Below are 27,014 nucleotides of genomic sequence, written 5' to 3'. Positions count from 1 at the left end.
TCTTCAGTGTTGACGGTGTTACTGAGGAGGGAGGGTGCAATGTCAGCAACTTTCAGTATCAGTAAAGTCAGAAAAGAAAAAAAGCTGAATGAGAAAAGATTCAAAAAGAGTAAGCACAGCTTTCAGTAGATAAAAGAGTTGATGAAATATATCAAAGTTTCTCTGTTTTATCAACCTCTGCTCACTATAACACACTGGATTTGGAAATGTTGATAGTCTTTTAGAAAACTCAGAAGAATCTACAGTTCACATACAACATTAATATTCACCCTAAATATTGCACGTATTTCTTTCATGGTGAGAAAAAACAAGGTTTTCGGTTGCTACGCTGGTATTTTCACAAGCAGAAAAACAAATTCAAACGAAGAAGCAACTTCACTTCCGAAACGCCGGAGGCGTTCAGCCACCTTAACTTTTGTCTCACTCACCACTTTCTCCGGGGAAAGGGAGTTCATCCACTTTTCGATTAGAGTTTCCATGTAGTTCTCAGTGAAGTGCTTGCTTTCCTGCTGCTGTTTGAGGCGAATGAGTCGGGAGGCGTAACGTTTCTGCCACTCCATCAGCTCCTCTTGCGAGTGGGCCGACGTGCACTGCGCCCCGTACCGACACAGGCCTTGCTCCAAGTACCTACGGCGACATTAAGCAGCTCCATCAGACGATTCTGGAGAAATCTGGCTGGTCGTTTCAGATCACTCATTTGCAAAGTCGGGACATGCATCAAGATATAGGATGTATCAGATGAAATTCTGGATGTAGATAAATACACCCTTTATATAAAGTGGGGGTGTCTAAATGAACTGACAGAAAAAGTTGCATGAGTTTGTTTTTCAAGTTGCTGATAAAAAGTTTGACAGATTGTCTGGGTGACACATTTTTCTCTGAACAAAAAAAAAACTATTATAAATATTTCAACTAGAATCTGTATCGTAAACCCAGTTGATGAACACTAGGGGAGTGTATGTTATATTTCAAGCATTCAGTCTGCTTTCATTTTTAATCAATATTATTTTTATGTTTTATTTATATAAAAAAAAAAAAACTGTTGAAAACATTCATTTTGTTTTTTTCTATTTGTTTTGTTTTTAAATCCATGACAAAAATAAAACAAATTTGAAAAGCATTCAGTTCGTTTTATTTTATTCCATTTTACTTTACTGTTTAAATATTGTTACAAAAACACCTAATAAATAAAAAATAATTTTTAAAAAAATGCATTAATTGTTCTTTAAGTTTAAAGCACCTTATACCTGATAGACAGTGCCATTATCTTAATAAATAACATTTAAACGAGAAAAAAAACTAACATACAACTGACGTGTGTGTAATGTGGAAATGGCACAATCAATACTGTTTCATTGTAGTAATTTTTTTTAATGACTTCATAAAACCCATTGTACTTATGATTGAAATGTGGCTTATTTTTGCTCATTTCCTGTTCAGAGCATCGTCATATTTCATATTCTTAACATAATAAAGGTCCAGAATGGCCAATAAATACATAAGAGCTAGGCTTTTTATTCCTAAAAAGATATATGGATATTTTTGTTGTTCTATAGCTTGTGTGTTAATTGTTTATTGAAATTTTAAGATTTATATTTAGCATTAGATGCTAAATATAAAAAGAAAACAATAACCCCCTAAAAAATAAAAATAAAAACATTTGATATTTGGAGGAAAATAAATCTGATTATTTTGGGGGAAGGAAACATTTTTCATTCATTGCTCACAACTAAAACATACATTTATTTGAAATTATAAAAGAGAGAAGAAATCTGCTGATTACCTTTTGCAGAGTGTGTACTCCTCGCTGCTAGTGACCCCTCTGGGAGGAGGCCGGAACTGCCAGCCATCTTGGACTTCTGTCGATAAAAAAAGCTACATGAACACTAAAGCTCAGAGCACAATGAGCAGACAATTCACTGGACAATAACCTGGTAGAAAAAGACTCAAAGTGACAACTGACTGCCTGCAGAAAAGACACCAAACGGAAAGAAAATGTACAGAAGCTGTTGATACAACAAAGCAAAACGTTGAAATAAACTCATGATGCGGATGTGCTCACCTTCATCCTGGTCATCTGTGTATTCAGGAGCCATCTCTCTTTTTGTTGCCTAAATGAAACGGAGCAAAACATTTATTTTTAACTCTATTACACTAAACGTCCACGACCAAAAAGCAAATGCAGTTACCTCAATTTCGGAGAAGAGCATTTTTAATCTGGTCAGGTCTTTTGTAACGATGCCATTCTGGACCGAGAAGGAAATTATTATATTCGTTAAAACATTACTGGAAATAGTATTTACATTCATCACAGTTATACTATTGACTCCTTGCATGTAGGTTTGTTTAACACAGTAAATATTAACATTTAAATCATTTTTGATGGCATATTACACAGTTTCTAACCATTTTACATTTCAAAATTTCACTATATTTCAGACCAAATGTCTGGATTTAAACACATTTAAATTCAAAATGTGTCAAAAGTACAATATAAATTTACTGGTCTGTATTTCTGATGAGTTCAGGCCTTAACAATATGAAATAAAATAGCAACCAACTGACTATGAGCAAATAAAATAAGAATGTATTAAATGAATCCAAACCTACTTTGGGTTTATAAACACATCAACCAACAGCAAGTACTTTGATGCCATTTTTCTTATTTATTTACTTTTGTACTTTTAGTCAAATTTAAAGAACGCAATATATTCATTCCATTGATTCATTGGAAATGATTTGTTATCTTATCATTTTTTACTGCAGGAAACCAAACACCGTATTTTGATATAGATGTGGAATGGTGAAACATAATTTTCCTGTATATAAATAGTTTGGCTTTCTCCTGTAGCTGATGGACCAACACTTCAAAGTTTTGGTTTTTTAAGATGCAATATTGCTGCTTTGACAGTTAAACTTCTGTTTTAAAATAATCAACTTATTAAGATGGATATTAAAATGAAAAGAGGCTTAAAAATACCTTCCAAACTGATAAACAAATCAGCATGTACAGAGCATAAACAATTCCACCTTTACAACTAGATCAAATCCATCTTACCACTGGCTCTCCATACAGGGCTTTAGATAGGATGCTGACCACCTCTTGCAGGCTGCCATCCAAAAGCATGGAGCGCAAACTAGCCTGTAGAGAGCCGTCACCCCGGGCAACCTCATCTGCCAATACTGCAACACAGTGAAAGCAAACGGGTTAAAGCGCCGCAAACAAGGCTGTGTTGTAAAGAGAGAGTAACGATGGAGTAGGTCGAGTGGTTTTAAATGTTATTTGACCTGCTAAACGTCCTACTTCAACCATTAATGTAAGTTCACTCATCATTCACAAATTTTGCAGTGAAACATGCTTTGAATTTTCATTTGCAACTTTTACGTAAATGTGACAAGTCACCTTTACGTTTTCTGCAATTCGCTTACAATGTAGGTCTGATCAATCACTGCAACTCGGCTGAATTTTCACCAAACTCCTTCTAATTTAACTTCCCTGTTCCACGTCTTGTCTTTTTTGGGGGTGAAAACCATTTTAAAATATTTTGTAGGATTTGCTTATACTGGTTCTAACAGGAATGGTGCCTTTCTTTATCCCACCCCACAACCAATTAAAATACAGGCAATCTATGGAAATCTCTATTTCCAGCAGAAAACTTTATTTGTCTTATTTTTTAATTCTTGGACGACCCATCCTTTGATGCTGCCCTGAGTAACTGCCCATATCTTCCATGTGGAAAACCACCACTGTAAAAAGTTCATATTAACTTGAATGACTAATATGGAATCCTTGTTTTGCACTTTGACCCCTTCCCAAGACATAATTTTTTATTTGTATTAATGTTGCTAATTCCAGAAGGCCTTTAAAAGTGTTATTTGTAATTTAAATACTGACCATGTTCAAATCCTGTCATTTTTGGGAGAGGACTGTTATGTTTAGGAATTTAAACTTGTTGTAAGACAATGTTATGGCAAAAAATACAACTTTAAATGTTTCACTGCAAATTTTTGAAAAGGGTGCCAAAAAAAAATAAATCTGAAATTTTTGTTTGTTACTAAAAAAAAACAAAAAACATCGCAATATCCTGGAGGAGCTAATTCATGTCCTAATTATTGTCAGTAAAATAATAAATGTTCATTATAGTTTTGCGTTATGTTCTGTCAATGCACTTGTCATTGACTGTGTCTATCAAAATGTGTACTTGGTCATCAAGACTCTTTTCTATTTACCCCTGATGCGCTTTAAACTAGCATATAGCAACTAACAATAATATACATTAATATAATTTGAGCCAATTTCCAAACAGTGGTCTTCAAATACCTCCTCCACCACAGTAAACAAAAGAAAAACAGGCCATTTTACGCCAGAGTTTCAGAGTGTTTACAAAAGCAGCTGCTGAGAAATCCCAGATCAAACTGAGAAACAAAAACCCCAAGAAAGAAAATAAAACTCTAGCAACGTTTTATAGAACAACAAAACAATTTCTGGTTTGTTTGCGGCATTAAAACAAATATCTGAATCCGCAGCTTCAAACGGAACCAAAGAGCAATTTCACAGTTAGAAGTGCGACCCACCATGTTTGCAGTCTTCATCTGCTCCGTCGTAGTTTTTCTGTTGGTGGAAAGAGAAAAATAAGTCCAGAAGTTACAGCTGAAAACGAGTCTTTAAACGACCACAGAGTCGTTTACGCTATAATTAAGGATACGGGAAAGTTTCCATAACTTCAGGGCTCAAGCAAACAACTAGACTCTTAATGCATTGATCAAAGTTATTTCTACATTTTCTGTCCGTTAAAATAATAATAATAATAAAAAAAAATCAATCAACCAACAACCCGTTGCTCACCAGCTGTAGGAAGGCAGCAATTCGGTAGAGCAGGGCGCGGCTGCGGAGGGGTCCGGCGGCGACCGCCGAGGGAGGGCTGGGCAGTACGGGGGCGCCGGGCGACGAGGCTTGGGGCGCGAGGACCACCAGGGCGTCCGTGCTGTGGGTGACCGCCGCCTCGTACTCCCGCCTTGCTAACGATTTGCTGGCTTCTTCACATGACTTCTCCGCTCTCCTGTCTGCCATGACTCAGGGACAGAACATCTGCAGGTGAACAAAGACGAACACAGTTACTATTTCCAAAGTTTATCGGATCTACGAACTGAGATGAAACAGCAGAAATTGGAGCCCAGATGAACCGATTGGCCAATAATCGGGCCCCGATTTCCTCAATTTTTTGGAGATCGGATATCAGTACTACATCTGCATGTGTCCGGTTAACAATAGTCAATTTAGTAAGTTTTTAGAAAAAAAAAAAAAAATTTGGTATCAGCCAAGATATCAAAAATCTAATATTTCTGAAGAGCAGCAATCAGCCAGAAAACTGCCATCAGTGCACTACTTCTAGAAAAGCACTTTCCATTCCGTTTTCTTCCAAGTTTTCACTTTGACCTTGAAAATACATTCATTTAATCTATATTGTTCATACTCCACATCAATACCGATGGTCATTTTACAAATCCTAAAACAGGGTTGTTTCTTTTCCTGATGTTGGAAAAGAGAAAGTTTTTCACAAAAAAGGGGGCTGGGAAATACTGAAAATCATCGCAAAGCACACCCTTTTTATTAGTAGGGTTTTGCTAATCAGAACACAACGAAAATGATATGATCCATATGTTGTTGTTTTTTTTTTAATTAATTCAATCTAACCTCAGGCAAAAACACTCAGACACTACTGAGTGTCGTATCAGCTCCCCACAGCCTGAAGGGGGAGTTAGAGACGCGTCCCTGGAGGGTCACTGAGGTTCATCCTGGAGTTTACAGAGGCAGCCCAAAAGCAGAGCTGCTGTAAGGAGACGAGGCCGAGCCATATGGAGATGCTTTGTTCATTTTTGCAGCAGGACCAGGCACCCGCCCACACCGCTTAAAGAACCCACACCTGGTTTACTGTCAAAAATAAGAACAAGATGCAGCTGAGTAGAGTAACCTCCTCCTTCTCGGTGAGCACAGCAGCAGCTAACATGTTGTCGGTTTGCTTTCAGCAGCTTCCAGTTCAAACACAAACTCCAGCTCCTTAGTGCTGCGAGGTTTCAGATTTCACTGCTGGTTTCATTGCCCGGCAGCGGTTAGGATTTTAACTGGTGACACAGCAAACTTGGAGAATAAAGGGTGTCAAAAAGTAACGAACGCACGGTTTAACACGTTGGCTTCAAACTCAGAACATTACTAAAAACTAGGGATGTGACTCACAATTAATTTAGTAATTGATTATTTTGCTGATTAATCGGATAGATTGGCACATTCTGCAGATTTTTCATTTAACCACATAAGCATTTTTATATACAATATTAGAAATACATAGAAAAACCACAAAATAATTCACTATATTTTTTGAATATGAAAATAAACATTTTATTGCCTAAAATGCAACACTAATTCTTTCGTTTAGTGTACAATTGATCATTTGTAGCAAAGAATGTTACAAATACAGTGTAGGGCTAATCTGTTCATTATTATTTGGATTAGCTGATTAGATATCAAAAGGTGCTTTACAGGAGGTTTTCTTTTTACCCGAATGTAAAACTATATATATAATATATATACACACACATACACACACACTTTGTGCACTTTTGGCTTAATTACTGCTAATTGTTCTTTCAGCAAATGCCTTTTTAAAAAAAAATCTGTACTCCAATGGATCAATCTGTTCAGTAATCAATTAATCCAGTTAGCGATTAATTGATTACTACATTAGCTGACGATTAATTCTATAATCAATTAATCCGATTAATCAATTTCAATAATAATTTATCATTGAAATAATAACAAATTTGAATTACCAAAAAAAATTCTGAAATAGATGACTCTCTATGTAATGAATCTAAATGGTATACAGGGTTTCCCCCAGTGTATTGTAAGCCTGGCGGCCCGCCATGCTTTCCTAGCCCCACCGCCAGGCTAAGCCATTCTTGTTTATGTTTTTAGGAAAATAATAATAATAAAAATATTTTAAAAAACCACTTAACCCTCTATGGCATGGCGTTGCCCTCAGGCAACAAACCACATATCTGTACCTCACATTGCTCCTTTATTTTATTTTTTGGGGGGCATGATTTTTGACATATTTTTGTCCAAAAAAAAGTTTTTTTATGAATATAGTTTTTGTTTGATTTGTATTTCATTTCTCATAATCAGTGTAGAAAATCTTGGTGTTCTAGACCAATGTTACCCTGAGGCAACAAACCCAAATCTGGTTCCAGGAGGTGTCAGAGTCCGATTTTATGATTGACATGTAATTAGGGACCACCAAGCTCCCAAAGAATGCAGGAAAATATTTTTTCCCCCAAAAAATAAAAAGTCATGCCATAGAGGGTTAAAAAAATCTAAAAATAAAAAAAAAGCCAGATTGAAGGCATCTCTGTTGCTTTGAGCATTTCACTGGCGGAGCAAATTTATTCCTAAAAGCTAAAAGATATGTTTATAGAAGATGGGTTTATTGTTTATGCATTTAAAGCCGGACCAATCACACCGCTGGCGCCTCTGTGCAGCACTGACTATCTCAATAAACAAATGTTACATTTATGTATCTGTGTTCTGTGTTAAAATATTAGCATTTAATGGGCCACTGAAGCCCTGGGGGCCTTATGGAGCCGCTGACTTAATTTGGATTAAACAAAAGTGCATATAATTGATATTCATTAATTGTATTTTTTGATTTGTTGTTTTTAAGACCAGTTCAGAGTTTAGATAGCATTTCACTGGCAATGTCTTCCCGTAACATATAATTACCCAGTAATATTTTTACATTTCCTGTCTACTTAACATCTTTTAATACAAAAACACGATGGACCGCCGGTGGTCCGCCTCGTCACCCCGACCACCGGGCTTAGCAGGTTTTCTGGGGGAAACCCTGGTATATGAATTTAACTTTTTAAACTGATCTACAGAAATAAATTTAAATTTCTGTAACGTCCCAATTTGATTAATGAGTTGAGTGGATTAATCATGATTAATCAATTAGTGAAAAAATTGATTGATCCAATTAATCGTTTCAGCCCTACTGAAGAATAAATAAAAAATTATGAAAACTTATGAAAAAAAGACACCACACATGTGGCTCTTGGCTTGACTGATGAGGAGCTACTTCACATCAGGATGTAAATAGACAAAGTTTGGAATTTAATTTAAACTTCTTTTAGAAGTATTTGTTAATGTTTGCCAATACAAATAGCAGAAAAACTGTTATTTAAAAAAAACAAAAAAAAAACAGAATGTTAAACTTTACTTTGTTTTTAATTGTTGCACGGTTGGAGATTGAAAAAAAAAAAAATTTGCCAAATGATAACAGATGCCACTACTTCTGCAAAGCATTTTGGAATTGGTACATCACTTCCAACCTCTGTTTTGTCTCATCAATATCCAAAAGCACAGGCTTGCAGCCCAAACACAAACCAGAAAAAAAGGAGCACTATTTTATTATTTTTTGGCTTCGTTGTTGGAGCAAGTAGCTAGTCACATCAGGGGCTGAGATGATGAGTTGATGGTGACTCATTAGGCCAAACTAGAATGTCGCAACCGCTCTGCTGAATGAAAACAGAACGTTCAAGAAACGAAGTCGAAGCCACAGAGAGGAATTTAGTGTACGAGGCAACCAAACGGTACGGTTCAGTGAAAAATTGAGTCCTGCAGTAAAATCTCAAAAGACTTTAATAGTAAAGCTCGTTCATCCTGGCACCCACAGTAATGGACGTGCTCCTTTTCCACGGATTGCAACAGATTTCCACAAGAGCGGAACAAAAACAATCATCTCTGGGTGCAACTCACGATGAAGACACCGTCTCTCTGGAGACGTGAGGGTCGCTCAGAGAAGACGAACTGCGGCAAATGTCATGACTTGTTTTTTTGTGTTTTTTTTTAATGGGAACGTGGAGACAGTCGGTAATTAGCTGGCATTTTGGACCTGAACTTCCACAGTTAAAAAACTGAAACAAGCTGCGACAAATGATTGAGTCTGACTGAACCAGTTGCAAGTCACAACTTTTTGATAGTTACACAGATGATTTTAAGAAGAAAACCGCAGCCGTTGATTCTATTAGCAACTTTGAAATCTCTCGCCGGTTGAATCCTTGCAAGAAACGGTCAGTCAGACAAACAGGAAAAACTGAGAACAACAAACAGGATTAAGCAAGGGAAGAACTTAGCAAAGCAAACACACGCTAGAGGTTAACATTGTGCTTTTTGATCTGGTTTACTTAAAGCAGGGGTCTCAAACTCCAGTCCTCGAGGGCCGCAGTCCTGCAACTTCTAGATGTGCCTCTGCTGCACCACACCTGAACAGAATAATTAGGTCATTAAGGCTCTGGAAAATTGATCTACACAAGGAGGAGGTAATTAAGCCATTTCATTCCAGTGTTTTGTACCTGTGGCACATCTAAAAACTGCAGGACTGCGGCCCTCGAGGCCTGGAGTTTGAGACCCCTGACTTAAAGCCACAGACAGACATTCAAACAGTTTGAGATTTTATTTAAAAAATAAATAAAAATCTGTAGTTGATGCAAAAATATATTTCACACCATAAATGGCAGATTATAAGCCCCTCTTATGTCTGGTGGTTTCATCATTTGTCAGGTTCTGAGCTGATGTAGAGCACAAAAGCATTCTGAAAGTAAGAATATGTCAAAAACAACAATGAAGGAATAACTGGGAGATTCACTGTATCAGAAAAAAAAAAAAAAAAAGCTGTTAATGGCCAAAAAAAGAAAAAGAAAATAAAGTGCGGGTGGGAACGGGTTACATAAAGCTGCTACGCATCAGAATATGGAGGGTACACTGTGACCTCCTGGGGAACACCTTATCCTTGGCTGGTAGCCTAATATCTGTCGGCCCCAATGCAAACTTACCGCTTTAAACAACTGGCCCTGCGGCTCACGGGGCGTACAAACTGAACAGCTTTTATCCTAAAAGTGCGTATCAAAAACACTGATGCCACATTTCAAATACCTCAAAGTCAGCAGAGTTTATTAATCTATAAAATATGACTTCCTAAAAAGAAAGGGATAAGAAAATTTGGCCATTTTTCAAATATTTTTGGCTCCAAAGCTGAAAAATAGTGAGTCTTTGAAATTGAATGATTAAAGTGTGTATTTGCCAACAAGGCATCCATGGTAAAAAAATTTTTATTACCACAAAACAAAACCACAAATTTGATATTTCAGGCTTTGAATGAGTAATAAAAATATTGCATGCTTTCCATGCAATAACATGACGAAGAGTTGCTGAAAAGCCAGTAATGGGCAACTATTCAGACACGATCAACGATTCGGCTAGTTTTTCTTTTTTCACTTCTAATACAATACTGACACCTGAGGTTTAGTACCGGCAGATACCGATCCGATACACCGCTGAATTGACTTAAAATGTTTCTTTTATTTATCATAAATGTAATGTAATAATTTATTTGATAACTGCACCAGTACGTAACACTTAAATACACCAATAGTTTCACAAACGTGGTCCAACATGTAAAAACAATGCAACTTTAATTTGTTCACTCAGTGCAATTAGGAGTAGAACAGCCAATGTGAAAATATAATAAAGAAATCAAAACTGACAGAAACAACAGGTTGACTACCTTGATCAAATGTGTACAAAATAAACTGCAACAAACCTTCTTTCAGATGAATATTGCTGCTGACCATGTTCACACAACACTGTTGAAAGTATATGGCATATTGGTAAATATTTTTTGAGTCATAAAATAGGGCAACAAAAAAATAGGTTTGTTCCCCACTTGTCAAAATGGAGTAGTTTCTTCACCTACGATTCTTTCCATAAGCACATCACTCTTTAAAGGGACAGTGGTATTTTCCAGGCACATAGTGCCATCCCAGTCAAGTAAGTTGTTACCATCAGTTGTTATAAAAATGCCGTATGCAAATATGACTTAAAATCTCCTGCTGTTTCTGAAACTCTGCCCTCAGGAAGTCATCACAACATGGCTCCTCTATTAACACTTTAACGTTTTTACCGGCGTTTCAGGGAGAAGCTGCTCCTATAATGAGCTCAGCAAACGCACAGCTCAATCAGGTGTTTGCTAATTCCTGCTGGCTAGTCTGGAGGAGGCAAGTGGGGCTTCCAGTTCGGCTTGGAAACTACAATTTAAAAGGAGGAGCTGCGCCTCGAAGGCGGAGCTAGTTTCACCCTGGCGTTTTGCACAGCTAAATGGTTGCCATGGGAAATTAAAAGATTTCTGAAACACGCATGAAAAAAAAAAAATAATCAAGCCAACACTCCAGGTATTTTTTTGATAAGGAAATAACATTATAACATGATGTAAAGCTCAAAAAAGTCACATTCACTTCATACTGCCTCCAAATGGCTTTACCAGTCTGTTACATCCACAGCTTGAAGTTATTTCTTAAGTGGCCAACTTAATGTGACAACAGACTGTTGATGTGTAACACTAATGTCCTTAGAGTCACTGCTAGTAACAACTACAAAGAACTTAGCATGTAATATTTGTCACAGGACACAGATGTAAAAGCAGGCGTATTGTCATGTCTTTTTAAGTTTACATTAAATGCACGAGGCTTTTATTTATATACTACATTGTCTTTAATTGTTACTAGTTCACCCAAAAAAAAAAAAAAAAAAAACAACTTCCGGTTTCACTTCGTCTCAGGCCAGCAGTTTGTCGTTTTTCCAGATGTGAAGGAACAAACTCCTAAAATCCACAAGTTCTTGAAGATTTAATTTTAATTACAGGCACATTTTGGACTTTAAAATGCACATCAAGTTCACAAGAACGCTTGGTTGTGTTCCACAAAATAGCTGCGAAACGGAGAAGCCAAAAATATTGATATGCAAAAGAGACTTCAGCGGACACTTTCAGAAACCGTTTCCTCCTGTTTGATGCTGCGGAAACAGTGGACTTGCTGCAACTATTATGGTAACTAACAAGCAAAGTTGAGGTGAAGGAGGATTCTTTACTCCAAGTGATATTAATCCACGCCTCGCCTTTAATGCCGACTCGTGTCGCGTTCAAAGGAATACCAACACTTCAGCGGATTCGCAGTAACACCGACGGCTGTAGTCGTCCCTCATTTTGCTTCAACCTACAGCTACATGACTGGAATGCAGACGGAAAAGTAGCTTATTTTTCCCCCTTAAAAAAAATAGGCATTAAAAATATGAAACAGAAATCTCTTGAGAGACAACAGGAAGGAAACACATCTGCCAATCACAGCAGAGTCAGCCTATGAATGAAAGGGATCTACCAGATATCAGAGGTGTTAAATCAAAGTTACTCATGGTCTACTTAACTTGTGATTCTGTTTATTTCTATAACTTGTGTTAGAATCAATCATCAGTGACTTCATTTACCGATTTATTTAAATAACAGCGGCAACTGTGCGTCTTCTACATTAATGTAATGCGACCCCTGGCTAGAGTTACAGGTCGTTCTTTAAAACGCATAAGGCCCGCAGCCAGAACTCCATCCTATTCACATCACACTCAGAGTGTGTGTGTGTGTGTGTGTGTGTGTGTGTATCGTTGTTCAGAAGTCTTGATTGAGTAAATGGAAGGAGATATTTTTGTATGCACTTAGTTTACCCAAGTGGTTACTGCATTATAATGTGTCAATGGGAGTAGGCCATTTCACTGCTTCACCGTTTCATTCTTGTGTGGTTGTGATCTTTTTCATACTCGAGGTTTTTTGGAGTGTGAACTGAACTGCAGATGTCGTGCATCTGTTCCAACCGCCCCCGGCGATGTTTCATTCCATTTTAAAAACCTATGTTTAAACATAATTTTCCATAATTTACAGTTTGCTGTAGTGAAATATGATTATGTGATTACAATGAATAATACCTGCTTGGCAGTGGCTGCTGATAACTACTTTGTTTTGATCAGGGGTCGGAATCGCTCGTGTTTCAAAAGAGTCGACTTGTCCGAGTTCGGGATGCACAGATATGAAAATGTCTATTTTCCCTACAATTTGAACACTGTGAAAATTACCACACCACCTACATTTCATCACTTTCACAACAACCAAACTAACTCAACATGGCCAACCCTTTCCCCACCACATCAGGAAACTGTGGCTTCCTGATGTGGATGTATCGGTACAAACTTGGGTATCAGCCGATATTTGTAATTTTTTTACATATTTGTATCGGCCCAATAATTGAAACTGGGGCAATATTAACTACCAATTTTATTTACATCTTATTGCCGTTTGTTTCTGGAGGGGGAGCAGAGGAGAACAGATATGCAATTGTACCAAACGGCAATAAAAAGTTTAGATTAGACAATATTTCAGCTGCTTTAAAATGTACAATGCAAATAAATAACAGAACAAAAAATAAATGGCATAAACCGACTTTTGTTAATGAAGCTCCATGTGACATAGTGTGTCTTAACTACGGTCTCAGGAAAATTTGGTCCAGGAAAAATCCAGAGGCGTATACACAATACCTCAATAGTGTTTGTGACTAAATTGAATTTTTTGGGTAAAGTTGACGTGCCAATAGTGGTTTTAACCAATTCCGAATTGTTTGTAGCTTTCCTGTTGTGACTGATATTGCTTTGACAAGGACCGGACGTGAAGCCTCACAAGACGACAGTCACTATAAAAAAGGGCATTAGACATTTGAGCCAATGACTTCATGGGGTTAGGAGTTTCCAACTCTAGCAAATGTCGCAGTTAGCATCACTAAAAGTAAACATCAATCTGTGTGTATTCTCAAGGGAATACAGAGCCCTATATTCCCTGTATAAAATTGTCAAAAGTCTACCAATCTGGCATTAAAGGTCAAACACTGAGACTTCCTCTTAACTGCTGAAATCGGCTCCAGGTACAATTTGCAGAAATGTTCCCAATGGAGCTACCAATTGATGTCTCCTGGCACACAGCTGTATTTTGTACTCATAACAGACAAAACAACAAAATCAGCAAAATTACATCAGCAGCACCTGAAATAGTCTGGCTATCTGCTGTAGGAGTCTGAATGAACAGCCTACATTGCCTCGGCAGGAAATGCAGTTTTGTTTTAGACGGCTTTTCTGTGCTTCCTTTTATTTTAAAACACCTTAATGATACTAAAAATAACCAACTTCAAGTCTTCTTCAGTGCTGCCATCAGTGTGACGCATTAGCTGCTACAAACTATGCAGGTATTCATCAGAAAAAGATCCAGTTTATGAATATATGAATCCGGCCAACTGGTCACCGATCAAGGACGATAAAATTGAACATTGACCAAATCTGGTCACCAAGAGGAGGCTTTTGTTCTCCATAAATAGACTAATAAGTACAAGGAAATTAAATGATTTGTTAAGGTGTAATGTAGGCAAGTAGATTGGGATGAAATTGTTTTTACACGTACTGTATAACGCAAAATGTGTAAAAGTGAGTTTCCCCCAGAAAACAAGCTAAGCCTGGTGGTAGTGGCGCTAAGGCAGTCCATCAGTTGTCTCACTGTATTTTTGTACTAAAAAATTTTTTTTAAGTTAGCCGGAAATTTTGGGAATAAAACATCAACAACAAAGAAAATACAGCAGTGGTCTAAAACATTAGTCTTTCTGTACGTTGTGCATGTCTAGCAGACAACTTCTTCTTCAAAATAATTGTCTGATAAAGATTTCTGATGTTTTATTGTCCGAAAACAACAGATAGGATTAGCTGAATGTCATACCAAATTTTATTGTTAAACTGGGTGTGATTATCTCTGCAATACTGGTTAAAAAAAAAAAAAAAATTGTACACACAGTAACCGTTTCAGAAAACTTTTCATTCACATGAACCCGTACAAGTATGCCCTCGAGCGTCATCTTAAACATTCCAAACCATTAGGGGGCAGTGTAGCGCAACGCTAAACCCTATATCAGCCAATCAGATTGCTTCAAAACAACCACGACTTCCTGTTAGGGATTAAACATGGTGCTACGGGATTCATTTATGTGGACAGATGGGTTGAACTACTCTTAAGCAGAATATAAAGTTGACAAAACACAGGACAATGTCAATTGGGAATTGTGTCAAAGCAAGTATGTGGATCGATTTGTCGCAGACTGCAATGTGCTGGAAACCCAAATCTCCTATTTTGCCATACACACACGCAAACAAAAGTTTTTTGAAATCTCCACATTAGTCTCGAGTCTTTCGAAATAATAACTTCTGGTAATATTTAACCAAGTTTTTGTGTGGATAAAAGGCCAAAACGCATAAAAATGCGTTCGTTTCCAGCTTCTTGTGGGCTAGTTCTTGGCTTCAGAAAGGTTTCATACCTTCACAGCCTTTCCTTGTAGATGCAGCCAATGCTTTCTATAATGTCCAGCACCTATTGACACATTGTACATGTCAAGGTCATGATGCTGATGAGTGTATTTTCATGTGCTGGAAGCATAAAACTAATTTAAATACACGACTCGCACAGAGAGTCACAAAGAATCATTATGGCAACATCCTGCTGACATTTTAACAGCAATATGTGCAAGGTGGCGTCAATAAGAGCAAAGCATATCAAAGGTGCTTGAATTACAGCAAAGAATGTTGAGGAGATAGAAAATTGTTACAATATATTAAGTTAATATTCGCTCACACTTGAGAGAACTATATAAAAAATCTCGAGAAAAGAAAAAAAAAACTTGCTACCTAAATGTAGCAAAATTTCCCTCACTTCTTAACCACAAGTAGTTTTGTGGGCATCATACTCATTTAATGTAATAAAGTCAAACTAATATATCTGTGTACGGCTCGGTTAGCTTACGAGCTGCCTTATAAAAATCGTGCTTAAGCCCAAACATAGTTATTTAGGCTGACACTACCGTTAGCAACTATGTGCGAGGTTGAAAAAAAAAAAAAAAAAATACATAAAAATAAAACATGCAAATTCATCAGAAACTACACATTTCGGAAACACGCTTTTCCTAAAAACGGACAACAACGATGAATCATTTCGTTTTCCAGAGGAGAGTTGTAGCTGTTGTTTGTCTGGAAAACTTATCTTGACTGCTGCAAATCTGAACGATGACGGCAGCGTCAAAAAAAAAAAAAAGAATCGCTTAAAATATGCTCAACAAATCCGCTGTCTGCTTGCGTCGCTTGTAACAGTTTTGCTCCTAAACTGAGGACGTGCAGCTAACATTTAGCACGGCGGCCAAAAAGCACCGTCTTTTCTTGGCAGCAAACTGATGAGCTCCCAGCAAGAATAGCTGGGCTGGCTTGTTAATGGTAGCAGGCTAGCTGGCTCGGCTAGGTTCGCCGAAACAAAACGGACTCGGGCCTGAATTTTTTTTTTTTTTTTTTTCCCCCCTGCCACCGTGTTTAGGCGCATATAATTCATATGACATCTTGTTCCTACCGGTGCACGGAGTCAAAACATTCGTCACCGTGCTACTGATTTGTGGAGGGGATTCGTGTCGGTGGCTTTGCGACGAAAAAGACAAGTAAAGGAGCTAAAAATGGGAAGTCAACACTTACCTAGCTTTACTTTCTACGCCATCTTGGATCCACTTGTCAGACCATCGCAAAGCATAGTGGGATGTAGTGATCTGAAGGTTGAGGAGGACTTGCCGTGGAAGTGCCAATGTTTTTCCTCTTTTATGGGTCAAAGTTTTGCTTTGAAAAAAAAAAGACAACACTCATAAGTGTTAGCGCCAGCCTCCCCCAAAATTAATTAATTTAAAGCTGCTTCAGTGTCCTCTGTGTCTCTCCTCATTAAGTCATTGATAACCCACCATTAGTATTTTTTTTTATTCACTGCATATTTGCTTTGGCACTGAGACCAAATTAGTTTAGTTATTTGAAGCACACAAAATCACAAAAAAAAAAAAATATCAATAACGTTTGCTCCCGTGCAAATGATTCTGTAAGTATTGGAGTATATTTTCTTTTCTCTTTTTTTAAAATGTAATTTTAAGTGAATTTTTTTCATTTGAAGTATTGTGGGGTTTGGACAATTTATGTAATGAAATAAAAAATACCTTAATCTGTTAGACATTATCGTTTTTTACACATATTGCTTATATTATCCATACCAAAGTTGATATATGTAATTTAACCAATACGTTTTCATGGGGGAAAAAAGTGAGAAAGGCATGTAGCTTATGTTTTCCAACTACTGTCAAATTTTAATAACTCCTCAATAGAGTACATAAAAGAGTTTCAAACAAATTGACCGTTTTGTCTTCATACTTTCTTTATATTTCAAATGACAGAACCACCCGAGTGGCCATTCCAGTAACTTATACTGTGGTTCGAATCAGAAAGTGAAAATTGTACATTTAAAGTGATTTTTTTCTTTGAATTACAACAACGAAGGCTTACAGCTACAAACAATTCAAATGATCAGAAACAAAATATACCGAAACGTGTTACGCTTACTTGAAAGTCGTCCAGCAGTCATTGACCTCATATAGGAGTGTAAATCACAAAACATAATTACAAACTATGCATAGTCGTACTTACTTTTTTCTAAGCATTTCATAGAAAGTTAGGTGGGAGGAAAATGTCAAATATGACCACAATTGGATTTTAAAAACTAGCTTTTCTAGAGGATTTTGACCTCTTTGCCCAGTTGTCGTTAAGCCTGATCTGATGATTCATCGTTGATTCAAAGCTTCGACTTCCTGACTCACATGTTGAGTTGCAGCTTCAATGTGACCACATGTTGCACTTTAATACTGCCTCCATCTTTTTTTTTATGAAGCACACCAGTCCCTCCTACAGCTAAACACCTACTCAACATAATGCTGCCACCCCTGTGCTTTACAACTGAGGTACTATCCTCAGTTTTCCAAGCGTAAGCCTTTTTCTTCCCAATTTCAGATTAGTCAGTGGAGGCAAATAGTTTATTAGTTACACCAGGTTGAAGAACATGTTCCCCAAAATTAAGATTATTGTCCCCAAGTGTAATCTGGCTCTTTATGTTGCTTTTGCTTATATCACTGTGGATACTGACACTATCGTACCAGCTTCAGCCAGCATTTTCATAAGGAGGTTTTGCCTTATTTCTGGGGTTAATGCACACATTTCCCACCAATTCAACTTTTTTTTTCATAATGTTACATTATGAAGTATTTTTGACATTTTGTCGTAAAAAGCATTCATAGGTTTGGCTCCTTTCAACTTGGATGTTGGGAATTAAACATTTCAGAAGACTATAAAAGTCAGGAAATCATCATCTGGGCTTTCCGAAACGGTTTAAATGCAAAGTAATCCTAGTACATGTACTGTAAGCTTCTGAAAAGTTCAAACGAAAAACATCTCCATAAATGTTCCTCTCATTTTTCTGGCATTTAGCTAAAAGAATCAAATTTTGGCTTACCTAACTTAAAAAGGATTAGGGGAGAAAACAACAACAACAACAACAACAAAACAGTGGTTATGAGTCATTTTATCTTGTTTGCAAATATCTGGTTGCATTTGAATTTCGGTCATCTTTTCATAAAAAATAAAATGTGAAACTATAATAAAACTACATTAAACAGAGAGGAGGAAATGCAAAGACTGGAGGTACAATATGTTTATTGTCAACGTTTTACTAGACAATAAAAAAAAAAAAGAAAAAAGGAACAACTCATAGAGGGCGTGTGTGTTTTGCGGTTGCTTTTTTCCAAATCTTACGATACTGCAATCGGGCGCCGCGGCGGTACTCCACTAACGTACTGTACAAACGTTCCCCCTGAACATAAACACAAGTGAACATGAAACAAAAACGTGAAAGTAGAAACTGTTCTTGTGTCACTGCAGGTTGTGGATCATCTCCTCCTTGGCAATAAGGTGCGTGGTCTTGTTGACCAGCGACATGAGGGAGTTGAGTTTCTGCGACCAATCGTTGAGCAGGTCGTTGGGGTCTTTGGGCCGCTGAAAGTTGATGATGCCGGCGAGCCGGTCGACCTTGGCGTAGATGGTCTTGTTTACGACGAGGCTGGAGAGGAACTCCTCCGATTCCTGGCGTAGGATTTCAACAGGTGGATTAGTAACATGGTTTTTTTGGTGGTACTGTGAGCTTCAGATAGAACGAGCTGCTAAAAGGTTTGCTTACGTCAACAGAGAGGTCCAGCAGGCCAGCCATCCTTTTCATTGTGATTCTGGTGTAATATTTGGCCATTATTCTGATGTTCTGAGAGAAAGAAAAAACAAAAATCTTCAATATAATTACAATCAACAATGGAGACTAACATCCAGAGACATAAAGCTTACTAGAGTGAGGATAAGGAGACTATACAATACCTCTTCTCATTATTCTCTCTGTCTCACTTCTAATTTAAGATCAATAGATGCATTTATATTGTTTCAGTAAATTATCACATCGTAATTTGTGACTTCAAACAATAAATAAACAAATTGACCCAACATAAATTATTTTCCAGTGCCTGGCCATGACTTGGCTACCTTAACACAGCAGGTGAATGCGACCCAAATCAGATGTTTTTTTCCGACTTTTATACGGCGGTCTGAACGGTCCGCTTCCGATCTTTTCACCCAAAAACAAAAATCCGATTGGAGCGACTTCCACTAATTTGGAGACGCATCAGATTGTTTTCAAAGAATCCAGTCAAAACAGTCATCATGTCGCATTTCATCCGACTCCTACGGCCTTGATCTGTGACGCGGGTCATAGGAGAAGCCAGACCGGATGTAAACAACATTTTGTTACGATCTGTAGCCTAGAACTGTCCTACACCAAGAAACACCCATCTGTGCAGCTTCTCAATGACTGCTTTGATTTCCATGTAATATAGTACAAAATTACCATCATATAAAATATAATATTGCATAACATTATATAAAACATAACAAAGCCAAGGTTTCTGCAGGTTTCATCAACTCAAAGGTAAGACTTTTTAAGACGGTTATGAATGAAGTTTAAGACCTGAATCGCGTCAATAATTTAAAAGACAAAGATCGTATATTTTGCGATGCTCTTTATAGCCTTAACTCCCGCAGTGCCAAGCTACTATGCAGATTGCACAAGTTTGCCATAGATGTGAGCCGATGGCGAAGACGAACATCATCTATCCAACTGGCAATAAATTTGCTCTGATGATGGATGCAAAATAAATAAAAAGCTAGCTAGCTAGCATGGGCATATTAGCATCTAACTAGCGGTAGCCTCAACCGCCTCGAGTCACAGAACGCAACGAAGAAGTCTGTGAGACTCAAACTCTTGCCTGACAGAAAAAAAAAAAAAACACAGAGAAAATACAAGTTAAATATTCCCGCTACAACATTTAAGACCTTGTACTTATGTGTATTTAAGGCCCAATTAAATTTTTTTTTAATGAATTTATGACATTTTGAGGCCTTAATTTTAGATACATAAATATAAGACTTTTTAAGGATGCACAGAGAACCGGATAACAAAGCTAGTAAAAGTAATGGTTGGTGCTTCAATGCAAAGGGAATACGTACAGATGGACACTCTGCTAAGGGGGAGGGGAGAGACAAAAAAACAAACTCAAACTTGTATAGCAACAATCCAAGACAATCTAATTTACATTTGGTGCGACTCCGATCGTTTTGGCCTGCCCTTCCATGAGTGACTTACATGCTCCACCACCCTGTTCTTAAGGTCCTTCCACCTTTTCTCTGCCTCCTCTGAATATGAGAAGACGTCTGTCGCCGGGCTCTCAGACGAGCCTTCTCTCAGCTCCTTCCCATAATCCTCCACCAGCGAGGCCCAGCGCATTAGCTCCATAGTGGTAAACTGCTTCAGAAGGTCCCTGGGAAAAGAGGAAGAACGTCAACCTCGGCGTGTCGTAATCGATGTATCAACGGCAGAGTCGAAGCAAATTGAGGCACGGGCGGTCTTACTTGTACTTGGGGATTTCTTCCAATTTCTTGTCGGCGCTGATTCTGTGCACGAGGTCTGACTGTTCGTTGTCGTAAGGAGACAGGATCACGTATAGCACCACACTCTTCAGGGCCTGTAGGGCGAAATGGGCAGAAAATGCGTGTTGGCTGATTGCAGCGCTTTGGTCCTTGCGTTGAATTAAACCGACATGCGCAACCAGGTTTCAGTCAGCGAGAACTACATTTGATGTTTGACAAGAACTTTGCAAGCGCCAGTTTCAGGAGACCTCTTCTAAAACCTTACTAGAAAACAGTCACGCTTGATAAAGGAGTGAAACACTAAACCATTTCTCCTACGCAGCAAAAATCTGCCCAAAACATGTTGACTCTCTACCTGCTGCCACTTGCTGCTGTCCTCCAAGATGCTGGGCGTGTCGTAAATCGCCTTGTAGTGCTTGCATATCGACAGGTAGGAGCCCTCGTGCTGGTCCACCTGAATCATCAGGTTGTAATACTTTAACTTCAGCTCCTGAAAGGACAAAATAATAATTAAAAAGTTTAAGTACGCAGTTTGGATGAGCAGTAGAAGATGCAACAGGTTCTGAGAGAAGACATGCCAACGAGGACCGCTACCGTCTCTTACCTCAGCCCCTTCCTCCTGAAAGAACTTGGTGTTTATCTTCTTGCTGATGATCTGGGTGCGAATATAATCTTTGACAGCGATGCAGAGCCTCATCTGTTCCAAGATAAACTCCACCTTCTCCTTCTTTTCCATGGAGCCGTACGTCTCCACCTGAGCAACAAAAAACAACCGGTAAATGAGACGGGTCTTAGCAGCTCGCATATTACTTGCGCATAAAAAGGTTTGGATCTCACCTGTAGCTCCTGCAGGATGGCGGCAGCCTCTTTGACGTCACCACTCTGCTCCTTGATGTTAGCCAGCGTCTTTGTCAGCCTCGCACGCTCGATCTCTACATAGATCTGTCAGAGAGAACCATTTAGTGCATTGTGACACGCGGCTAGCGTACCGGCCAGTAAAGGATTTAAAGGGCAAAATCAGAGTGGACATGGGCCAGCACTTCTCTCACTAGTCAGTTGCGTGACTGAAAAATGCAACAATGCTTTTCCCTTTGTTGCAAAAACAAGAAAATGTGGCAGTTTGGAAACCACTATAACTGATCACACTATTAGGGGATTAGCAGAAGTGCTAAAATTCCAATAACACCCTTTGCTAACTTTGAAAACATTTACCGCACTTAGTTCCCCTAAATTTATGCTTGGGGGAATTAATCCGTTAATGGCAAAGCTAATTTTCCACTTAGCGCTTTAGCCGAGTTTGAAAACGTTTAGTGCACTTAGCTTCCTGTAAATTCCACTGAATAAATTTTTTGTGATAAATTATTCCACTAATAGCAGAGCAATTTTTTTCCATTTAGTGCTTTAGCATTATTGCTAACTTTGAAAACGTTTAGTGTACTTAACTTTACCTAAACACATTTTCCCAGATGAATTCTAAAGCACTAATTTACATGGCTGTTTTGAAAGCTTTCAGTTGAATAAAGTTCAACATCTGCATCGACTTCTCCAAGTAGTCAGTCATTTATATTCATGCTTTTATTTTGAAGCGCATTCTTTTTTTTTCCTTTTTTAAAGAAACTTTATTGAGCAAGGGGCAAATGAGTCATGGATACTGACTACCTGAGCAGTTAGCCTGACTAGCTAACATCAGGTTGTCATACTGCCAGCATTTCGCTACATAAAGGAATACACACAAAAAACAGCAATAAATGCTTAGTCAGGGAGTTTTAGGGTTAAATCTATGCCTCAAAATCAAAAATATCTGTATTAATACATTGAATGGTTTTGGCAGAGTAAGGAACAGTTGTTGCTTTTCTGTCTAAAATAAAAACAATAAAGTCTTTTTTTTTTTGCTTTTCCTTTTAGTATCTATAATGCAGTTATACTGGGTTTACTCAAGGTTACAAATCTGTGAGACTCAAATACAGGCCCTCTCCCCTTTACATCGAAGCCTGTTTCTTAGATTACCGTATTTTCCGCACTATAAGGCGAACCTAAAAACCTTCAATTTTCTCAAAAGCTGAGAGTGCGCCTTATAATCTGGTGCGCCTTATATATGGACCAATATTGAGCCACAACAGGTCTCGCAACTACGGTAAGCAGCCGCCGACTTCATTTTCCCCCGTAGAAGAAGAAGCGCGCGGTGCACGCTGGGTTTTGTGTAAAAACCCCAAAATGGCTCCTATTAAGAGACAAGCTTATGACGCAGAGTTTAAGCTCAAGGCGATCAGTCACGCAGTAAAACACGGGAATAGAGCAGCAGCGAGAGAATTTAACATGAACGAATCAATGGTGCAGAAGTGGATATATATTGTGATTGCACTAACGTTTGATTTACCATAACAGCATCAGACTGTTTTTTATGTGTTTATTGAATCCAGGAAAAGTTCCCCTCCACTATATGTTATACCTTGCTGTTGTTAAAAGATAAACTGTGTCACGAAAATACCATGTCACTTACTTTACCTCGGGGAAAATAATAAAACAGCTGTTTATTCATTTTGGGAATGAATGGAGTTTTCAGAACGCTGGTTTGTAATCTGTTAATAAAGTTTGACTGACCTATCTGACTATTTTGTTGACATTCCCTTTAGCGCAGTTCCATCTAATGGATGCATAACGTAACCCCAGCCTCTACTGTAGCGTCTGTTCTATGCGCCTTATAATGCAGTGCGCCTTATAGTGTGGAAAATAGGGTAATTTGAATGACAACACAATCAACATACAAGAACAGGGTGGAAATTGTTTTTACCTTTTTGTTCATCGTTTGTGCATTTATGCTAATGTCTGTTAATATATCTATTTCCCCTAAATAAAAATACAGTTGTTTCACAGATAACGTTATTATGACTAGCGGTGCACCGATTACAGTTTTCTGGCCGGTCACCGATCTTTAAAAAGCCCAATCTGCCGATTCCAATTTTGGCCCAAAAAAGAAAATAAGAATTTTTTTTTTTAGCATTTTATAATTCCGAACTGTCCAGTGTTATAACGTCACAATGACTACAGTTAACTGCACCGTTTGGTGCATCCCTAACTATGGCATCAAGGGATTTCATACCTTGCCGGCAGTCACAGTGCGAAGTGTGTCTATAAGCCTCAGCTTGATGTTCAGGTCAGTTACTGCATCCACGTATTTGTAGCATTCCTGCACCATTTTGGCAACAGCCTGAGACGAAGAGCAAAACAAATCACATATTTAGGCCACAGTAAATACAAATGTACCCAAGGAAAGTTACATTTTATATGAGCATATTTCAAAACTCATTGAAATATGAGTTTTCATATTTCAACGAGTCTGAAATATGAAAACTTATATTTTTCATACGAGTTTGAAAAAACACTCATATGTTCATGAACATATGAATATATTTGCAGATATTGGAATTTCTGCTAATTTTGCAGAAATTACAACATTTGTAGTATATTAATAATTTGTATTGCAGTAGAGTAACTCAATTTGATGACCGACAATCTCACAAAATTACTTTAAATAATTTCTATTTAACACTTTAATGTATTAAGGACTTCTAATTAAAATATGTTCATTTTTTTGATTCGACATTTTAATTGAGGAGGCCACAGGTAAGAGATTGGCAGAGTTATGAAGAAAGCAGCGATCACAGTAAACAGAGCACTGACCTGTTTGAGTTGACTCCTCCTTTTGGTGAGTAACATGATGTTTTCATTCAGAGCGTCCCAATCCTTTGCTTCATAACACATCTGGACCACAGCCACGAGGATCCTGGAGGTGGACACCATATCTGATGCCTGTGAAAAATTCAAACAGAATCTATTCATTAAATACACGTATGCAGATTAGTAAACTGAAATTTGTAAGTGAAGTGGGGTTTCTTTTTTTGTTTTAAGAAATAATTTTGGTTAAAGCTTTCTGAGCTATATTCAAGATAAATGCACCAAATTCAACTTTTTCCAGTTAATGTGTTAGTTTTTGTTAACTTGTGTAGCTCTGAACACAATTCATGTTCAAGACTTGCTAAGACAACGTTTATTTTTTTTTCCCGATTTTTTTTAAGGCTTTTAGCTTTTCCCTTGCTAAAGCTGAAAATTTGGCTGGCTGGAAATATTTCTGATTAGTCATAATGTGGGGAACAGAAGAGCGTCACTGCTTGCCACAAGCACGAGACATACTAGAGCAGGGGTCTCAAACTCCAGTCCTCAAGGGCCGCTGTCCTGCAACTTTTAGATGTGCCTCTGCTGCACCACACCTGAATAGAATAATTAGGTCATTAAGGCTCTGGAGAACTGATCTACACAAGGAGGAGGTAATTAAGCCATTTCATTCCAGCGTTTTGTACCTGTGGCACATTTAAAAACTGCAGGACAGCGGCCCTTGAGGACTGGAGTTTGAGACCCCTGTACTAGAGCATCATTTTTGTCATCGCACAAGCATGGCGCCGCATTAGGCGTTTGGGTTTAACGTTGCCTGCCCATTGAGGCTCCAGCTGCAGGTGGAAACGCTCTCCCACACCGGAGCTCCAGTGATGCTAAGCTAATGGGACCAGGGGTGGACTTGGAGCCCGTAATAACTGCTTGCAATTCTAGCCAATATTTTGAAACTACAGTTTGCAAGCCACAAACAGAATGTGTTTCAGCGAGCTGACCGCTCCACATCTGAAAGTTGCGTGTTTGAATCCGACCTCCCCATTTATCTTGGGCAAAGCACTGAAGGCCAAGTTACCTTCCACTATGCACATCAGTCATAAGTTTGTGTGAAAGTCACTGCTGAGTGAATGAGACTAATAACTGAAAAGCACTTTGAGTGGTTGGCAAGACTACACAAGTTTCATCATTGATCCTGAATCGATGTTAAATCAAGATGAAAAGAAGTTCTGTCTCCCATTATTTTTTCTGAATTTCATTTCATATACGTTTCAGAAAATAATTAAGTAGAACTTAAACTAAAAGGGAAAAAATTATCAAATGAACTTCATAATCAAACAGTAAATGATTCATATCATCAGGAGCTGTCAAAAACACAACGCTACCCAACACTATACATGTTCAATTGTTATATTAACAAGAATTAAAAGCTCTCACATCATTTCTTGGACACAAGGAAGTATTTTGTAGCTCTTATGAATGTAGTTCTTTCTTATTTGTAATGTAAATGTATAATGTAAACAATTTGTAGTGCTGCATCAGGTGGGAGGTTTTGGCTTACGGTTCTGGTCTGCTTCTCCAGTGACAACAAACTCTCAATAGCCTCTTGTAACTTCCCCTCCTGTAGAAGAAAACACAAAAACATTAACTTTAACACCTTTTTTAAAAATTACAAACGCCAGGCTTTTTTTTCTCTTCTTGCAGAATGCTAACGAGACCGGTTAGCAGGTTGGCTACTTCTCAAGAAGCTAACCTCAGTGCTAAACATAGCTAGCATCTCTTTAACAACAAACTCTGGAGTTTTAGAAAAAAACAAAAAATAAAGTGGTATTAAGCGTAGGTTAAAAAAAACATATTCGAACTTATAAGTAATATGTGCTCATTATATGTGGTGATGTTAAAACTGAAGACACCACAGTTGTATGATAGCTTAAGAGCTAGCGCACCGATCGGGATGCACCATGACTCAGCCAGCGCTGGCCTTCTTGTAAAAGCTCACTTACTTTGGCCATTTTTTCGCACTCCGGAAGCCTCTCATCTACAGTGGAACTGTAATCAACCTCCATCTTCACGATCCTTCCATCGGACCTCTCAGATCGTTCCTCAGACATTGTTGCGATTGGAAAAAAGGGACAAACCACGGCTCCTTTCCTTCTTTGCGACAAGGCTCAGCCTGACGCTGTTGTCAAATGAACGACGCTAGGAAGTGACCAATCAGAACAGAGAACCGAATGGCTGGTTAGGTGCCTGAAAGACCCCAGGGGGACGGCTCTGAAAAATTGTTGGGTTTTTTTTGTAATTTCTGTCAGGCGCAACAAAGGCAGCTTTAGTTTTACAGTTAACTGTACTTTCAGAGTCGTAAAACTTCAAACAGTATGAACAGAGTCCGGCCAATAAATGCACAAATAAGACCAAGAAATATAAACATATACTGTATATAATTGTATAAAATATGCAAAAACAAGAAATGTTTAATTAAAATATAAAATACTGCGTATCAATAAAAATATATAATTTTTAATGC

The 27,014-nt window shown here is 38.0% G+C and overlaps 2 protein-coding genes across 3 annotated transcripts in view; both read right to left on the bottom strand.

The window, feature by feature from the left end:
- helz (helicase with zinc finger) overlaps positions 1–16,602 on the bottom strand; it is a 62,513-nt gene extending 45,911 nt beyond the window's left edge. For both annotated transcript variants that reach the window (XM_032562545.1, XM_032562546.1), the window contains exons 1-8: positions 16,472–16,602; positions 4,847–5,089; positions 4,576–4,612; positions 3,059–3,183; positions 2,190–2,246; positions 2,063–2,111; positions 1,784–1,859; positions 429–627 (exon numbers count right to left, since the gene is read on the bottom strand). In XM_032562545.1, the coding sequence (XP_032418436.1) occupies positions 429–627; positions 1,784–1,859; positions 2,063–2,111; positions 2,190–2,246; positions 3,059–3,183; positions 4,576–4,612; positions 4,847–5,071 (768 nt within the window). In that variant the 5' untranslated portion in view covers positions 5,072–5,089; positions 16,472–16,602. The remainder of the gene's footprint in view (positions 1–428; positions 628–1,783; positions 1,860–2,062; positions 2,112–2,189; positions 2,247–3,058; positions 3,184–4,575; positions 4,613–4,846; positions 5,090–16,471) is intronic.
- A 1,898-nt stretch (positions 16,603–18,500) lies between these two features.
- Positions 18,501–26,699, bottom strand: psmd12 (proteasome 26S subunit, non-ATPase 12). The gene is made up of 11 exons (XM_032563922.1): positions 26,494–26,699; positions 26,052–26,111; positions 24,509–24,637; positions 23,928–24,035; positions 21,665–21,769; positions 21,432–21,581; positions 21,183–21,317; positions 20,810–20,922; positions 20,544–20,718; positions 19,038–19,115; positions 18,501–18,943 (listed from the first exon to the last, which is right to left on the bottom strand). The coding sequence occupies exons 1-11, from the start codon at positions 26,599–26,601 to the stop codon at positions 18,734–18,736; spliced, it is 1,371 nt and encodes a 456-aa protein (XP_032419813.1). The 5' UTR covers positions 26,602–26,699; the 3' UTR covers positions 18,501–18,733.
- Between the last annotated feature and the right edge of the window lie 315 nt (positions 26,700–27,014).

This window comes from Xiphophorus hellerii, chromosome 5 (genome assembly GCF_003331165.1).
Source record: "Xiphophorus hellerii strain 12219 chromosome 5, Xiphophorus_hellerii-4.1, whole genome shotgun sequence".
Classification (NCBI taxonomy): Eukaryota; Metazoa; Chordata; class Actinopteri; order Cyprinodontiformes; family Poeciliidae; genus Xiphophorus; species Xiphophorus hellerii.
The sequence above is the reverse complement of the archived record's forward strand: the minus strand, read 5'-3'. Positions and strand labels throughout refer to the sequence as shown.

Excerpts from the sequence above, each read along its gene's own strand:
- psmd12 (XM_032563922.1), bottom strand. The coding sequence starts at position 26,601 with ATGTCTGAGGAACGATCTGAGAGGTCCGATGGAAGGATCGTGAAGATG. Across the intron at positions 21,318-21,431 it reads TTCAGGAGGAAGGGGCTGAG|GAGCTGAAGTTAAAGTATTA; the intron begins GTAAGAGACGGT and ends TTGTCCTTTCAG. Across the intron at positions 19,116-20,543 it reads AGAACAGGGTGGTGGAGCAT|AACATCAGAATAATGGCCAA; the intron begins GTAAGTCACTCA and ends TCTTTCTCTCAG.